Raw genomic sequence first — 13,969 nt, 5'->3', positions numbered from 1 at the left:
GAAGCAGTCATTTCTGCAGAAAGATTCCTGACCAAGAACTGAATGCATAACTCAACATAATTATTTGAAGGGTGACCTTTTTGATATTAAAACACTTCTTTTATTGGTCGGATGTAATATGCTAATTTTTGAGACAGGAATTTTGGGTTTTCATGAGCTGGATGCCAAAATCATCAGTATTAAAACAATAAATGACCTGAAATATTTCAGTTGGTGTGCAATGAATCTAAAATATGACAGTTTAATTTTTATCATTACATTATGGAAAATAATTAACTTTATCACAATATGCTAATTTATTTAGAAGGACCTGTATTATGTCTATGGAGAGGATCGGACCGGGCCTTATGTGTACTGATTGATCGTCTTCCTCTCACCCTAAAGTTTCCATTGGAAGTGCTTTGGTTCCATCTAGAGGTCAGAGAGTGAAATACACCTGAAGCAATGAGCTGAAAAACGAAGTAATTTTGTTCCTGAGCTGGATTATGTAATAGAAATATATTTAGAATGACTTATTCTTCTAGATATGATATATTGGCATAAACAAGGTGAAATTTTTTTGTTATTTCTGATTTTGGGTACATTGTGCGTATTAATGCGAACAGGAAGTAAATCTTTCAGTGTTCAGCTGTATTTTATACACTGCAGGATGAAAAATGTTGAAATTTAATTTTTAGTCAAGATTTCATGTAGCTGATGAGACTGAGCAGATGGACGCGTTGAAACTGGAAACAATAGAGGAATCTTTTGTGCTAAGGTATGGTTACCTCAACGGAGCAGAGTCAGAACCTGTTTGCAGCATCACACCATTTACTGAACAACAAGAACCCACAAACCAACCCGGAAACATCCCAGGTCAGCGTTTCTCCACAAGATGAACATAAAACGGGTCGGTTCCGGTCCCAGGTCTGGTCCAACAGAGAGAAAAACAGTCTTGGTGAAGTCTTGTCTGGTAGCTGGATCCACTTTAAAACCCGATTCTGGTCATGGTAGCACTCCAGAACCTCGGTGTTCTGGTTCTGATCCAACAGAACCAGTCCTCCAAGCTGCTCAGCGTCAGTCTGGCGGCCCCTGCTGGAGGTTCTGGTTACATCTCATCAGCGTGTCCGGTTTTCCCCGGCTCACGTCCAGTCTGCACAGCAACAGCAGCCGTCCCGTTCTGTGATTGGCTGGTGTCAGCGCCCGCTAAGCTCTCCAGGGTTCCTATTGGCTCCGGCAGTGCCGCTGTCCCCTCTGCAGGCCCTGATTGGCTGAGCTCAGGAGGCACCGATGAGTCCGAACGTGCAGCGGAACCGGCGCCGTCGTCCGCCGGGTTGGAGAAGTTTGGATCCGTCAGGATGTTTCTGGATACAACTGCAGAAAATAAAAAGTATTATTTCCTGAGGTTCCGACCCGGCAGGCTGACCTAACCCTCGGCTTCGTCTCGTTCCAAAGAACCGCGTCTTAGTGGAACCGCTAGCAGGCGAGAGGTCCGAACCAACCTGCGGCGGTTCTGTAGTCGTCGTCGGCTGACGGGCGGCGGTTGAATGGGCTGAAGCTGGGCAGGACGATCAGGCTGAGGGACACTAGCAGGATCTGAGGACAAACAGAAAGCGGTTCTGACTCCCCAAGCGTCCCAGAACCGGCACAGCGGACCCGACACCATCAGAACCACAGAACCTCTCAGAGCTCCTCACCAGTAAGCAGGTGCTGGTCTGCGCTCCTTTACTGGCCGTCTGCTTGATGAGGGAGCGGAGCTGCTGCAGCTGAGCCAGGAGGGACCTGAGAGGAAACAGAACCACGGCACGGCTCAGAACCTGGTCTGTATCATCAGCCACAGCTAGAACCGGAACATCTGCCTTCAGGAAGTCCAGGTCCTGGAGGCTACCGCCAACAAAAAGGCTAGCTATGCTAACTCTAATGTGCTCAACATGAACATTAGCTTGCTAACGCTAAACCGCAATACCGACATGGTATTTAGTGGAAGCTAATGCTAATGCGCTCAGCATAAACAGCAGAGCGTTAGTGTAAGTCTGCTCCTGGATCTACAGCAGGAAAACATCGGATCAGAACCAGAGGAATCATCTTACACGTTGTGTTTCTCCAGCTGCTCCACGGTTCGCTGCAGCTCCTGGTTCTGAGCCGAGCACGCCGCTGCCCTGAAGATAGAACCAGACCGGGTCAGAACCATTAAGATGGTAGCAAGGTCAGGCCACTAGGCGGCACTGTTGCTATGACAGTGAGCATTCTGAACTAATCCTGCTCACTAGTTACCATGGCAACACAAGGATTGCTGGCCCCCAGCGGTACCTGCTTTCCAGGCCATGGATGTACTCCTTCCTCCTCTTGCGGCTGTCCTGAGCCGATTGCTTGTTCCGGATCTTCCTGCGGACTTTCTTCAGGATCCGCTCTTCAGCCTACGGGGAGAGAAACGCATCAGAGACCAATTCAAGCTCCAAAACAAGATGGCCGCCCTGGACTGACCAACATCACTCTCAGCTAGGGCTGTTGTAAATGAATATTTTAGTAATTGAGTAATTATTCTTACGATTAATCGAGTAATCGCATAAAAAAAAAGATAAAATAAAATATTAGTAAATCTAACATAACAGCAGAGTTACTATCGCATATCAACATCAGTCCAATTTTTCATATTTGAGCATCCCTAACAGTTACTTTTCTGTAGTTTAGAAAACTAACCTGTAACAATATTAGCTCACTTTCTAAGTTAACCTGAAGAAAAGTTATACAAGAATCTGAAGTTACATTTGATTTAATAATAAAGAGGCAGGCTCACAGATACGCTTATAAAAATGTCAATTCTCCAGTTTTTGATTCATGTATTCATCTCCATTCAGTTTAATAGATGAACTCTGACCTTGCCCAAACATTATAGCTTTGTGTTCATGTTAGCGACGGGATTTGACACCTTCGATCGTCACAGAAACTCATCCATCAGCTACTCTCCACCGGGATGATATGAAATAAATGTTCTGGTTCATCTAAAGCACAGCCGCCCGCCGTGTTCAGTCTATCTGCTCACCTGTATAAATACACCCGCCGCGCTCCAGGAGGAAAAAGGCTGGCGTACTCCAGGTATCATGCCAGTCATTTTAAGGATGCTTAAAATCCCCAAAAAATGACGAAAACCTGGGCATTATCATGAATCAATAAAATCCCACAGGCCGAATTTGAAAATCGGATGTTATGCTCCTAACACTTAGCTTTTTGTCAACAACTCAGAGGTGGAAGTCAGAGCTCTGCACAACGCAAATAACAACCCGGCCGGAACACGGTGGCTGAATAATAAAACATCATTGAATGAAGCTTCGAGGCAGGTACATTTTCCTCGAGAAATTTTAATAATTGAGGAACTTGAATCATTCGAGGAATCGCTTCAGCCCTACTCTGAACTGAGGAAGTGCAGTGGTGAAAATAACCCTGGTTTTCCAAAAATGTAATCTTCAAATGTGTCCACGGTGGCCCTTAGTTGGACCTTAGTGAGTGGAAGGTTGCTGGGCAGGGACACGCCCTCCTCTGTCAGCAGCTTCTGCTCCTCCTCTGTCAGCCGCAGGTCAGGGAACAGCGGCACCTGAAGAAGAAGAAGAGTGAGTCCTCCAGTTTCAGACGCCCTCTGATGACACTCACTGACAGGAAGTCTTACCTGGTCTCTACCTGAAAGAGGGGCGGAGCTCCGGCCGCCGTCAGATGGAGAGGATGATGATGAAGACGAAACCGCGTGCAAGTCGCTGAAGATGCAGGAGTCCGAAAACAGCAGCTGGGAACTCCATTCATCTGGAGGAGGGGGCGGGGAGATGTGAGAGGTGGAGTGATGGGGGGCGGAGAAAAAGGAAAAAAGTTGAGTTGATGACTTTGTCAAATGACATCATCATGTGGACTGAGTAAGAACCGGGTCAGAACTGGACCTACCCAGCTCGATGGAGATGATGTTCTCCTGACCGGGTTCAGGTTTGGCTCCGCCCACAGAGCTGATGTCATAGACCACCTGGTAGACTGCTGTTGGGGCTGGCTGGCTGGTCGCCGTGGTTACTGCTGTCACCATTGCAACGGGGGTCTCTTCCGAGATGCCGCTGTCACTCTCAGACGACGTGTCGGCGGGCCCGGTACCAGTTCCGAACACTTCGTTGGGGTCGACAGCCTGCAGAACATCCTCCGATTCGCTGTCATCCAAGGTCACCTGACAGGAAGTAAGGACAGATGAGAAAGGGGGCCGGGGCCGGACCTAGAAGGAGTCAGGATGTGAAGACTAACTGAGCACGCTCAGACCGCCTTTCAGCTAAAATACTCCCTGCTAACACCAAGGAGTTTCGCCTCCACTAATAATGCTCACGCTGAAACTCACTGACTGTTCTCCTATTGACGCCATTTCTCATCTTATCCTCCGGGATAAGGAGGAAGGATGCTAAGCGTCCATTAGCATCCTTCTTCCTCGTACCTTTCAGTGTGTCCTGTATCCACCTTATTCCTATGCCCCATGATGCTTTGCGTGAATTATGGGTGCGACTTTCGCCGCAAGCCGGAACTGCCATTTGTTTACATGTTACCTTAACGCTAACCAGCTTTCGTCAGAGCTTTTAGGCTATAAAATATGTGGGAACCCCAGTGATCAAAGCTTAAATGTGACAATATTGTTTTACCGCAACCTGCAGCTATTGCGGGGAGGGATGGCGACTTGAAGAAATAGCTGCATTTCTTCACGTCGCAATAGCATATGTAGCTACCTGCACTAGCATGTAGCTACTTCACTGACTCAGTTGCTTCAGATGCAGATGTGGGTTTTCTTGAATTTGCTGCTGCCACAAACTAAAGTTCATCTGATTATTAGAGAACAGCACAACAGTTCCCCGAGCTTCACAAGGGCATCTTACGACTCTTTCCAGTGGAAAGTTGCTCTGTATAACGGGTTAATGTGTGATTCGGTTCGGTTCTGGTCCAGTGGGAGATTCTCCGTATTACGGTCTGGAGCGCAGCAGCTGCGGTCAGCAACAGAGAACCTCAAGGTTCTGGTTCTGATGGACTAAATGAACCCAGATAGTTTATTTTGTCTTATAGAAAAAGTATTGCTGCCCCAAACATAATGATAGAGACTCAGATCATGAACTTTATTATTTTTTAAATTCAAACGAAAAATAAAATTCACATCACACCGAGCTAATATTATGTAGTTCTGGTGTTTTACACCGTCAGCGCTAACAGCAGCTCAGACTCTGACCAGCTTCTCTGCTTTCTCTTTATTCCTGTCAGCTCTTCAGAGAAACGAGCTGCTAGCAGCGATGCTAATTCACGGTCATTACGTTACAAAATGTAACGATCTTGTTCCTGTCGCTCCCCTGATTAAACTCACAATTACGATCCTCTGCACTGAGCAGCTCTCTGACAGCAGACGGTGTGTCTGTGAACAAGTTTTACTAAATATTGTATTATAACCGAAAACAGAGATGTAACTTCTATCATGAATATAGATTAGCAAAAAATCCTACAAATTACAAAGAAATAATGCCACTTCTGCTAGCCGCCGGAAGTAACACCCATAATCGTTTCCCCAGTAAGCCTCTCAGGAATAAGGTGGATAATCCAGTCTAAGTTTCTGCAGGTGTTCCCCAGGGCTCAGATCTACATCCTGGCCACATATTCAGCAGATATAATATTAATATCCGTCGTTACGCTGACGACACCCAGCTCTGCCTTTCCTCCCAGCCCACCTCCTGTCAGACTGTCATGGAGATCAGGTCATGGTCGTCTCATTTTCTCAAACACAAAGAAAAATTTTATTCACTGGCACAGCTTCCACCTTAAAGTGGCAGTATCGGGTATTTTTCAGGCACATAGTGGAGTTTTATAGCACAATCAAGTAACTAAGTTACCTTCAGGATTAATAAAAATGCTTTATATAAATTAAATATGACTGACTTTCTAATTTAACTCATTGAAATTGGGTCTCTGTCTCTTTAAGAAGCACCTCCTCTTCCTGAAGCTCCGCCTCCAGGAAGTCATCCCAACATGGCTCCTTTATTAACCCTTTAATGTTTTTACCAGCGTTGCTCTGAGCAGCAGCTCCTATCATGAGCTCAGCAGCTGTTTGCTGATTGCTGCTGGCTAATTTGAAGGAGCTACGCCTCAGAGGCGGGGCTAGGTCCACCCAGGCGCTCGCAACTGAATGGTTGCCATGGAGATTAGAGGATTTGTCAAACATGAAGTAATCAAAGCAACAAGTCAGGGAAAAACAGAGATCAAAGCAGTCGATTTGACAGGATACCGGCCCTTTAAGGTCAAACCTCACTGCCTTCAAAGAGACATCGCCCATCTTCATCCTTCTACTCAGGTAAAGAGGATGGGTGTATCTGTACTGTCTATCACCTGGTCTGCATACCTTCACTGTAACACTAACTGGCTCCGCCCCTTCCTCCCCTGCTGCTGCCACCCTGGTCTGCAGCCGGATCGTTATCGTCTCCTTCCATCACGTCCAAATAAAGTCCAACTCCTCTATAGCACACCTGAGAACTCACCTGTTCACCAATAACAGATTTTTAATATCCACTCACACAGCTGGGGTCCACCACCCAGTCCTGCAGGGGCTCTCTGGGGCCGCTGAAGCCGATCGAACCGGGCCGGCGACCCACTGGTCCGGTTCCAGGCAGAACCGCTCCGCTCTCAGCGTCCATCAGCTGAAACAAACCACAACAACATCAGAACCAGAACCACACAGAACCAGAACCACCTAAAACCCAAACAGGTCTGCTCAGAGCCAGAACCATCTGCTGTAGCTTCGGATCAGAACCTCTGAGAGAAAATACAAAACACATCCAGGTTCTGGTTCTGGTTTCACCCAGAGAACCCAGAACTGGGTTTGTTTTCCCTGCCAGGTTCTGAATGGTTCTGTTCTGTTGGTCCACCAGAGTGAAGCTGGCAGTTTGGACCTGAGGTTCTGGTTTGGCCCGGTTGCTCCAGCAGGCTCAATGGTCCAGGACATCCTGCTGGACCCGCCCTCCAACTCAAACATTCCCGTCCCGCCTCTGAAACCGGACGGACCGGTTCTGACCCGAATCGCTGCTGCCCGCACAGCAACACAATCCAACCAGAACCAGTAGAACCTGGATCCAAACATTCCCAGTCTGAGAATGCTCAAACGGAGGAACCAGAATCAGAACCATCTCTGCAGTACTGTTTAGATGAGCAGGACCTCAGCAGAAACCCGGAGTGGTTCTGGACCAGAACCCTCCAGAACCTCTGATATCCCAGCAGACCGGGCTGAGGTTCTGAATCCAGAACCTTCCTGACGCAGCTCAACAGATTAAATCCGGATTGAGATCAACTTTCAGGACAACCCCCACCAGAACCAGAACCAGGCTGACCCGGATCAGGAGCTGCACATACTCACAGAGTGGTTCTGTTTGGAGCTGGTTCCGAATCAACACATTCGGTTCGTCATCAAAACAGAACCAGAACAGCTCGCTTAGGAGAATCCGCTCAGACTTCAGGAAAACAGCAGCTGGCAGGTTGGGAGCCTCAGCGCTTCCTGCTCTCTGGTTCCCCCTGCTGGCCACCGCAGCACCGACACTTCCGGTCTCACAGCCGGACATCAACCATGTCACGGAAAACACTAAAAATGTTGAGTTATGTAATCTAAAATAACATAAGAAACACTTTACTGTGGTAATTGGGGCCTGCCTATCCAATGCATGGCAGGAACCTATATTCTACACCCAATAAGGTGTTTCTTTATTATTTGTTCTTCTTACGTCATCCTGAATGCAGCCCTAACCACTGCGTGCACCCCGACAAAGGTGGTATCAAAATGTGCAGCTTGATCCCGAGAAGGGCGTTATTATTTTTAGTGGGATTCTGAGTTAAAATGACGACATAAATTGCGAAAAACGACAAAACCCCGTACAAGTCAATGGAGGCTCTGTTCTCTGTCAAACACACACAGTCCCATGGTCGTTTATTACCATGGTAACGGCTCCAACTCTGACCACGGGATATTATGGTCTGTCCGACGCAGCTCCAGGTGAGCTTAGCCATTTAAGCTAAGACACGGTTTGTAGCTGCTTGCTATTGCAAAGCTTGAGGATATTGAAGATCCAGCGTCAGAAATGGAAAGACGGAAGTTAAAAGGGAGCTGTGCGCGCTTCGTTCAGTGGAATAATTTGTTAGATGAAAATAATCCGAGAGGAAATCCACTGCTACGCAACAGGCTGAGAACAGAAGCAGCGATTTGACAGCTAAGTCAGTGTGTTTGTGTTGATATATGGTTGTGTTAAACGGAGTATTAAATTATTTTTAGGCAACTTAGTTTTTGTTTATATGGCAATGATATACATTTAACATGAAGTCGGAGCGCCCATCCGATATAATCTGTTCTTACGTTACACAGACGTAATTTCTTTTTTTCTTTTCTTCGCTTCTTTCTGAGATCCTGCTGCGGTAATGAACCGCTGTAAAGCTCGCCGGCTCTTCGAACAGCCGGCCCACACAACATATTCACGTGCGCCACAGCTCAAGACATTATGGTACACCCATTTACGTGCTGCTTTCATAATAAAAGCGTACATCCGGCCCATGTTTGAACCAGCCGCTGCAGTTGCAAAAAGAAATAATGTATCAGTAATAATTGGGGACATTATGCAATGCTGAAAAACTCTCTGTTTCCAGCGACTTCTCTCACTTCTGGGTGGAAGAAGGACACCTTTGGAACAAAACCAGCAAATGTCAACCCGATTTGATGTTTAATTCCAAAATAAAAGTCTATTAAAAAAGCACATTTTTACTTTTGTCCCCCTAAGATGCCGTGCTTATTGCTTAAAAACTCTGTTTCCAGTGACTTCTCTCTTTTCTGGATGACAAAGGGTCACCTCTGGAACACAACCAGAAAATGTCAACCACATCTGATGTATAATTTCAAAATAAAAGCCTTTTAAAATCAGACGTTTTTACTTTTGTATTCAAAAATAAGTAGAATATGTAGTGAAGAGCTGCCTCACTCGCATCTAGGTGTCTCTAAACATATACATCTAAAAAAAATCTCACAAAATACATATTTTTATTATTTCGAGTTTTGCTGAGCCAATCAGAGCTGCGGAGGAGCCCTGATTGGAGGAGCAGGGATTTGAACTTGTGTCTTTAATTACTAAAGCAAAACTCACCGTTTTTACCAAATTCTGTAGCTTTCGGTGTACTTCTAAATCTGCTCCTTAGTCGCATCTTTTCGGGATTCATACTGCCTCTAGTGGCGTGGGGTGGTACCACAACTAATATAAGTACATCACTAAATCAGAATACCGCAAAGTCTTTATTATTTATGATTAATTTTTCATTCTATTAAGAATGTAGAGCTAATTAAATGACCTTAAAGTGGTTCCAGTTTCTCTCGCTGGCCAACCTGTTGAAACTGTGGCAGATTTTAAATACCTTGGGTCGTTCCTGGTCAGTCAGCTCAACTTTGCTGAAAACACTGACTATATTTTGAAGAACTGTTCTCAGAGACTCTACCTTTTAAGAAGACTTAGTGATCATGGGGTGACCCAACTAGACTCTAGCTGGGTCACCCCTATGTCTTGAATTTTGGGGGGGAAATCATATTTTATTTATCGCTACAGAAGGGTTCAGTGAATGCGCATATGAAACTGGTGGGTTCGGTACCTCAGAAAAGGTTAAGAACCACTGTTTTAAACATTTAATTTCCTGTAATATTGTCAATTTATTTTCAAGTAAAACTTTCAAAAAGAGCTTAGGGTTTATTAGTTACACTTACTAGGGTTTTTTTTTTTGTTTTTAATTTTTCAGGTTTGCTTCGCAACACCTCATGATGTGTTTCTGAGCCATGATTGAGCTGCTGTGCTGATAACCTTTCCATTGGATCCAAGCACCTGGACCTGCTGACCAGTACGGCGTCCATCAGTCCACGGTCTGCCAGATCATCACAAAACAGACTAACTTTTTATTTACAGTACTCAGTTAAATTAGGATCTGGAAACCGGAGCACCAGATATGCAGAAATCTACCTGCAGACTTTGTTGGCTACCCTGACTGACATCCTGGACGGGGCTGAGCCGCTCTTCCTCTTCCTCTCCTCCAAAGTGACGAGTTTTCATCACTAGTAAAGACAAACAAGTCTGATGTCTGATTAGCTGCTAGGAAGTATATTATATATTCTCTGTTCATTTTGTTATCCTGTTTGTACCAACAATAAAATTTAATCTCATTTGTAATACTCTACATTTCACAAACCTTTTTTCCCCTATTCTCAGTGTTTACATTATATCAAGTATTTGCATGTAGATCAGAAATTCAAGTGAGATATTAAAATGCAACACTTCTATGTAATACCAGCAAAGAAATGTGGATTTCAAGTAACATGCAGTTAGTCACATAATTCAATATACTGAATAAGGCTGGATGATATGACTTACAATTTTTTTTTCATACCAGATTTGATTTTAATCGATTCCTCTCGTCCTCAATTTCTATTATAAAAGTATGGAAAATACTTTCAAAAAGTGCCTTTATTTTAATCAGCCCTTCTGTAAATAGTATAAGGGAGTGTTTTGGCCAGGCTACAAGAATTTTTGACTACAAGAATGCATTCATCGTTACAGCAGAATAAAGACGCAATTTTACAACAAAGTCTTAATCATCAGTGCGAGCACTCAACAGTACACCCCCAGGCTGAGAATCAGTCACTGAACCATGGTGGTGGACCAGGGCGTCCTCAGCCCAGCACAGCAGGGCTGCTTCTGGCTAGGAACAGATCCAGCCTGGATGAACTTACAGGCGACGTGGTTAAACAGCAGAATGCTGGGTCCAAACCGACGGGCACACGTTAGGCAGGCCCCTTTTAAATTACTTCAGAAATTTAATATGTTTAGTATTACAAATAAAATCTATTGCTTTAAAAGAAATTATGAAAGTATTGAATTATAAAAATAAATCTAAAAAACAATGTAGTCGAATATCTTAAAACAAAAAGCTTTTTTTAAAAAAAATAATCAGATTAAAAGGTTCAAAACAAAATGCTCAAAAACATGTAATACAAGAGAAAAAAATAAGCTTCTTATATTTATTGAATTGAGCCCCGATTATATGGTGGCAGGAAACTGACTGGATTAGAACCAAGTACAAAAACAGCCGAAGTCCAAATATTTGATGAAGTCCTGTTGATCCAGACAGTTTTAACTGATCACACAAAATAAAATGAGACTGAATTGGGGGTTTGAAAAGATTAATTAGTTTATAAATAAAAGTCAATATCTGTGTGGATATCTGAGATACTCAACCAGTGACAAAAAGCCATTAGCTGAAATGTTCGTAGAATAAAATCAGTTTAATTTGATGTGTTCTTTATTCATTTGTGTACTTTAGTATTTTATGTCCGCTCAGTCTGTAATTTGAACTACTTTAACAAGTATGATTTAAATTTTCCCTTACTAAACAGTCTGGATATTTTTTACTTTTGTGTGAATCTGTATTCTAGTGGTACGTTTAGCCCGGCTCTGGGTCACCCAGATTTCCACAATAAAAACCTAAATAATAATCATAATAAAGAGTCTGACTCCGTCCAGCCGGTGGCAGTGCAGCACCGGAAACATTCGAACATCCGAGAGAAGCGGAACAGGAGCCGCTGCGCCTCCTACTGGCTGGCAGCGGAGATGAAGATCAAACGGAATAAATGGAGTCAACAAACTGCACGTGAGGCGTTATTTCGGCGCAACTGAGTTGTCAACAGGTAATAGCGATACACCTGTACCCTCCCGACACGTCACATCATCTGCACAACTCACCTGGGAGCGCGCTGGAACTTAAGCTGGGAGTTAGCAACAGTTGGATCAGGCTAGCATTATCTGCTAGCACTGAGCTAGTTAGCTCTGAGCTAACAGCTGCGTTCAAACATATTGGAGAACCGTTAGCTGGTTGGGTTAGCACCCCGTTCATTTTCAATGGTTAGTCGCTAACCCTGAGCTAGCAGCAGTTCTACGTTAGGTATGAAGGTCCACAGAGCGGGTCACAGAGTTCGGTTCGGTCCGCTGCAGCTGCTCCAGGTTCTGCCTGCAGCTGGCAGAAACTGTCCGTCTGTTAGCAGATGAATCCAAACACCGGTTCTGTCAGGCTGGACCGTCGGCTCCGAACAATAACAAACCGGCCGGTTCGACTCAGGTTTGTTCCGACCGTTTTCAGACTCCAGTTACCCTGGGTTCCTCAGCTGTGTACAGAAGAACTCGGAGTGGTTCCTTCGGTCTGGCGAACGGGTACTGACCCGAACCCGGTCAGGCTTACCCAGAACCGGTTTTTAAAGTTCTGCTCACACTATTTAAAAGGAAATAGTTCATGTTCATAGTTCAGCAGCTACATTCACAGTCCCAATATAAATCGGTTCTTGTTAATTTATATATAACATAATTAATGATTGGTTCTAGCTCCCTCAGGTGTGTTGGCTGTGGTGAGGGTCTCATTCCTGACCTTTGACCTGTCTGTGTTACAGTGGCGGTGGGTGGAGCCTCTTGGCAGCCATGATGACGGACCCTCAGGACGACCTTTCCCCTGCCTGCTCTGAGCAGAACAGCCCCTCCCTCTCCGTTTGCTCCTCTCCTTCCCAGTCCCTGCCCTCCACCCCCTCCTCATGCGGCCCCCCCCGCCCCGCCTCGCCACCTTTGGGCGTCATCAACGAGGGGGGCGGCGAGCTGAGCCTGGTCATAGACCCCGAGGTGGCGCAGCGGGCGTGTCACGAGGTCCTACAGAAGGTGAAGCTGCGTCAGGTGGACGCCTCTGCCGGTCCCGCCCCCGGCTCGCAGCACAATGGACCGTCCCCGGACCGCGGCGTCCCCGCCATCAAACCGCCGCAGATCCGTGAAGAGGACGACCCAGAGGGCCCGGCGCCCAGCTCAGTTAAGAGCGCCCGGCGGCACCAGAGACACAACCCGTCCAAGCAGTCGTGGCTGCTGCGGCTGTTTGAGTCGAAGCTGTTCGACGTCTCCATGGCGATCTCCTACCTGCACAGCTCCAAGGAGCCGGGCGTGCAGGCGTACATCGGGAACCGGCTGTTCAGCTTCCCGCACGATGACGTGGACTTCTACCTGCCGCAGCTGCTCAACATGTACATCCACATGGACGAGGACGTCGGCGACGCCATCAAGCCTTACCTGGTGGGTGTGGCCTGCAGTCAGCTGACCTGCTTGGGGCCAGGCTGCTTACTGTGGTGGTTGCCATGGCGAAGGTCAGAGTTCAGCCTTTGTCCATGAGGAAGTGATGGTTGTCATGGAAAACAGCTTGAGCTGCACAAACCGGACACAGGAAGTTTACCTTTTATGGATAAAATCTAAATTTTTGCTATGATTGCCATGGATACAGCTGGACAATATTTAGCAAATAAATCTTGGTTGTAATCTCAGTTTAGACAATTTTCCTGTTTGTTGGTTATATTCCACATTAAGGTGGTGCAAAGTTACTCTATCGGATCAAAATCTGTTCAGAACATGAAAGCAAACCCAGCAGTGGATAGGTTCTGAGGCCTAGAATGGACCCAGCCCAGTTCTGATGAGCGTTGACAAATTGCTGCCCAACTAGCAGGATGACCAGCAGTATGCTAGTGGGCTAGCTGCAGTACAAGCAGCATGCTAATGGGCTAGCTGCAGTACCTGCAGCATGCTAATGGGCTAGCTGCAGTACCAGCAGCATGCTAATGGGCTAGCTGCAGTACCAGCAGCATGCTAATGGGTTAGCTGCAGTACCAGCAGCATGCTAATGGGCTAGCTGCAGGACCAGCAGCATGCTAATGGGCTAGCTACAGGACCAACAGTATGCTAATGGGCTAGCTGCAAGACCAACAGTATGGTAATGGGCTACCTGCAGGACCAACAGTATGCTAATGGGCTAGCTGCAGGACCAGCAGCATCCTAATGGGCTAGCTGCAGTACCAGCAGCATCCTAATGGGCTAGCTGCAGTACCAGCAGCATCCTAATGGGCTAGCTGCAGTAC

At 46.0% G+C, this 13,969-nt stretch overlaps 2 protein-coding genes and 1 long non-coding RNA gene across 5 annotated transcripts in view; 2 read left to right on the top strand and 1 right to left on the bottom strand.

Annotated features, from left to right (window-relative positions):
- Positions 1 to 492: 492 nt before the first annotated feature.
- creb3l4 (cAMP responsive element binding protein 3-like 4) lies at positions 493 to 7,483 on the bottom strand. The gene is made up of 10 exons (XM_007543074.2): positions 7,379 to 7,483; positions 6,543 to 6,665; positions 3,910 to 4,177; positions 3,644 to 3,774; positions 3,476 to 3,571; positions 2,290 to 2,396; positions 2,070 to 2,138; positions 1,677 to 1,761; positions 1,482 to 1,575; positions 493 to 1,353 (listed from the first exon to the last, which is right to left on the bottom strand). The coding sequence occupies exons 2-10, from the start codon at positions 6,660 to 6,662 to the stop codon at positions 1,088 to 1,090; spliced, it is 1,236 nt and encodes a 411-aa protein (XP_007543136.1). The 5' UTR covers positions 6,663 to 6,665; positions 7,379 to 7,483; the 3' UTR covers positions 493 to 1,087.
- A 215-nt stretch (positions 7,484 to 7,698) lies between these two features.
- LOC103131431 (uncharacterized) lies at positions 7,699 to 10,215 on the top strand. Its single transcript, XR_475379.2, has 2 exons — positions 7,699 to 8,226; positions 9,784 to 10,215. It is a non-coding gene; the product is annotated as an uncharacterized LOC103131431 (long non-coding RNA).
- A 1,359-nt stretch (positions 10,216 to 11,574) lies between these two features.
- pi4kb (phosphatidylinositol 4-kinase, catalytic, beta) overlaps positions 11,575 to 13,969 on the top strand; it is an 8,151-nt gene continuing 5,756 nt past the window's right edge. For 2 of the 3 annotated variants that reach the window (XM_007543071.2, XM_007543070.2), the window contains exons 1-2: positions 11,733 to 12,150; positions 12,476 to 13,136. In XM_007543071.2, the coding sequence (XP_007543133.1) occupies positions 12,077 to 12,150; positions 12,476 to 13,136 (735 nt within the window). In that variant the 5' untranslated portion in view covers positions 11,733 to 12,076. The other variant, XM_007543073.2, reaches the window with a different exon arrangement.

The sequence above is a fragment of the Poecilia formosa genome, unplaced genomic scaffold (genome assembly GCF_000485575.1).
Source record: "Poecilia formosa unplaced genomic scaffold, Poecilia_formosa-5.1.2 Scaffold761, whole genome shotgun sequence".
NCBI lineage: Eukaryota > Metazoa > Chordata > Actinopteri > Cyprinodontiformes > Poeciliidae > Poecilia > Poecilia formosa.
This window is presented reverse-complemented; position numbering and strand designations above follow the sequence as displayed.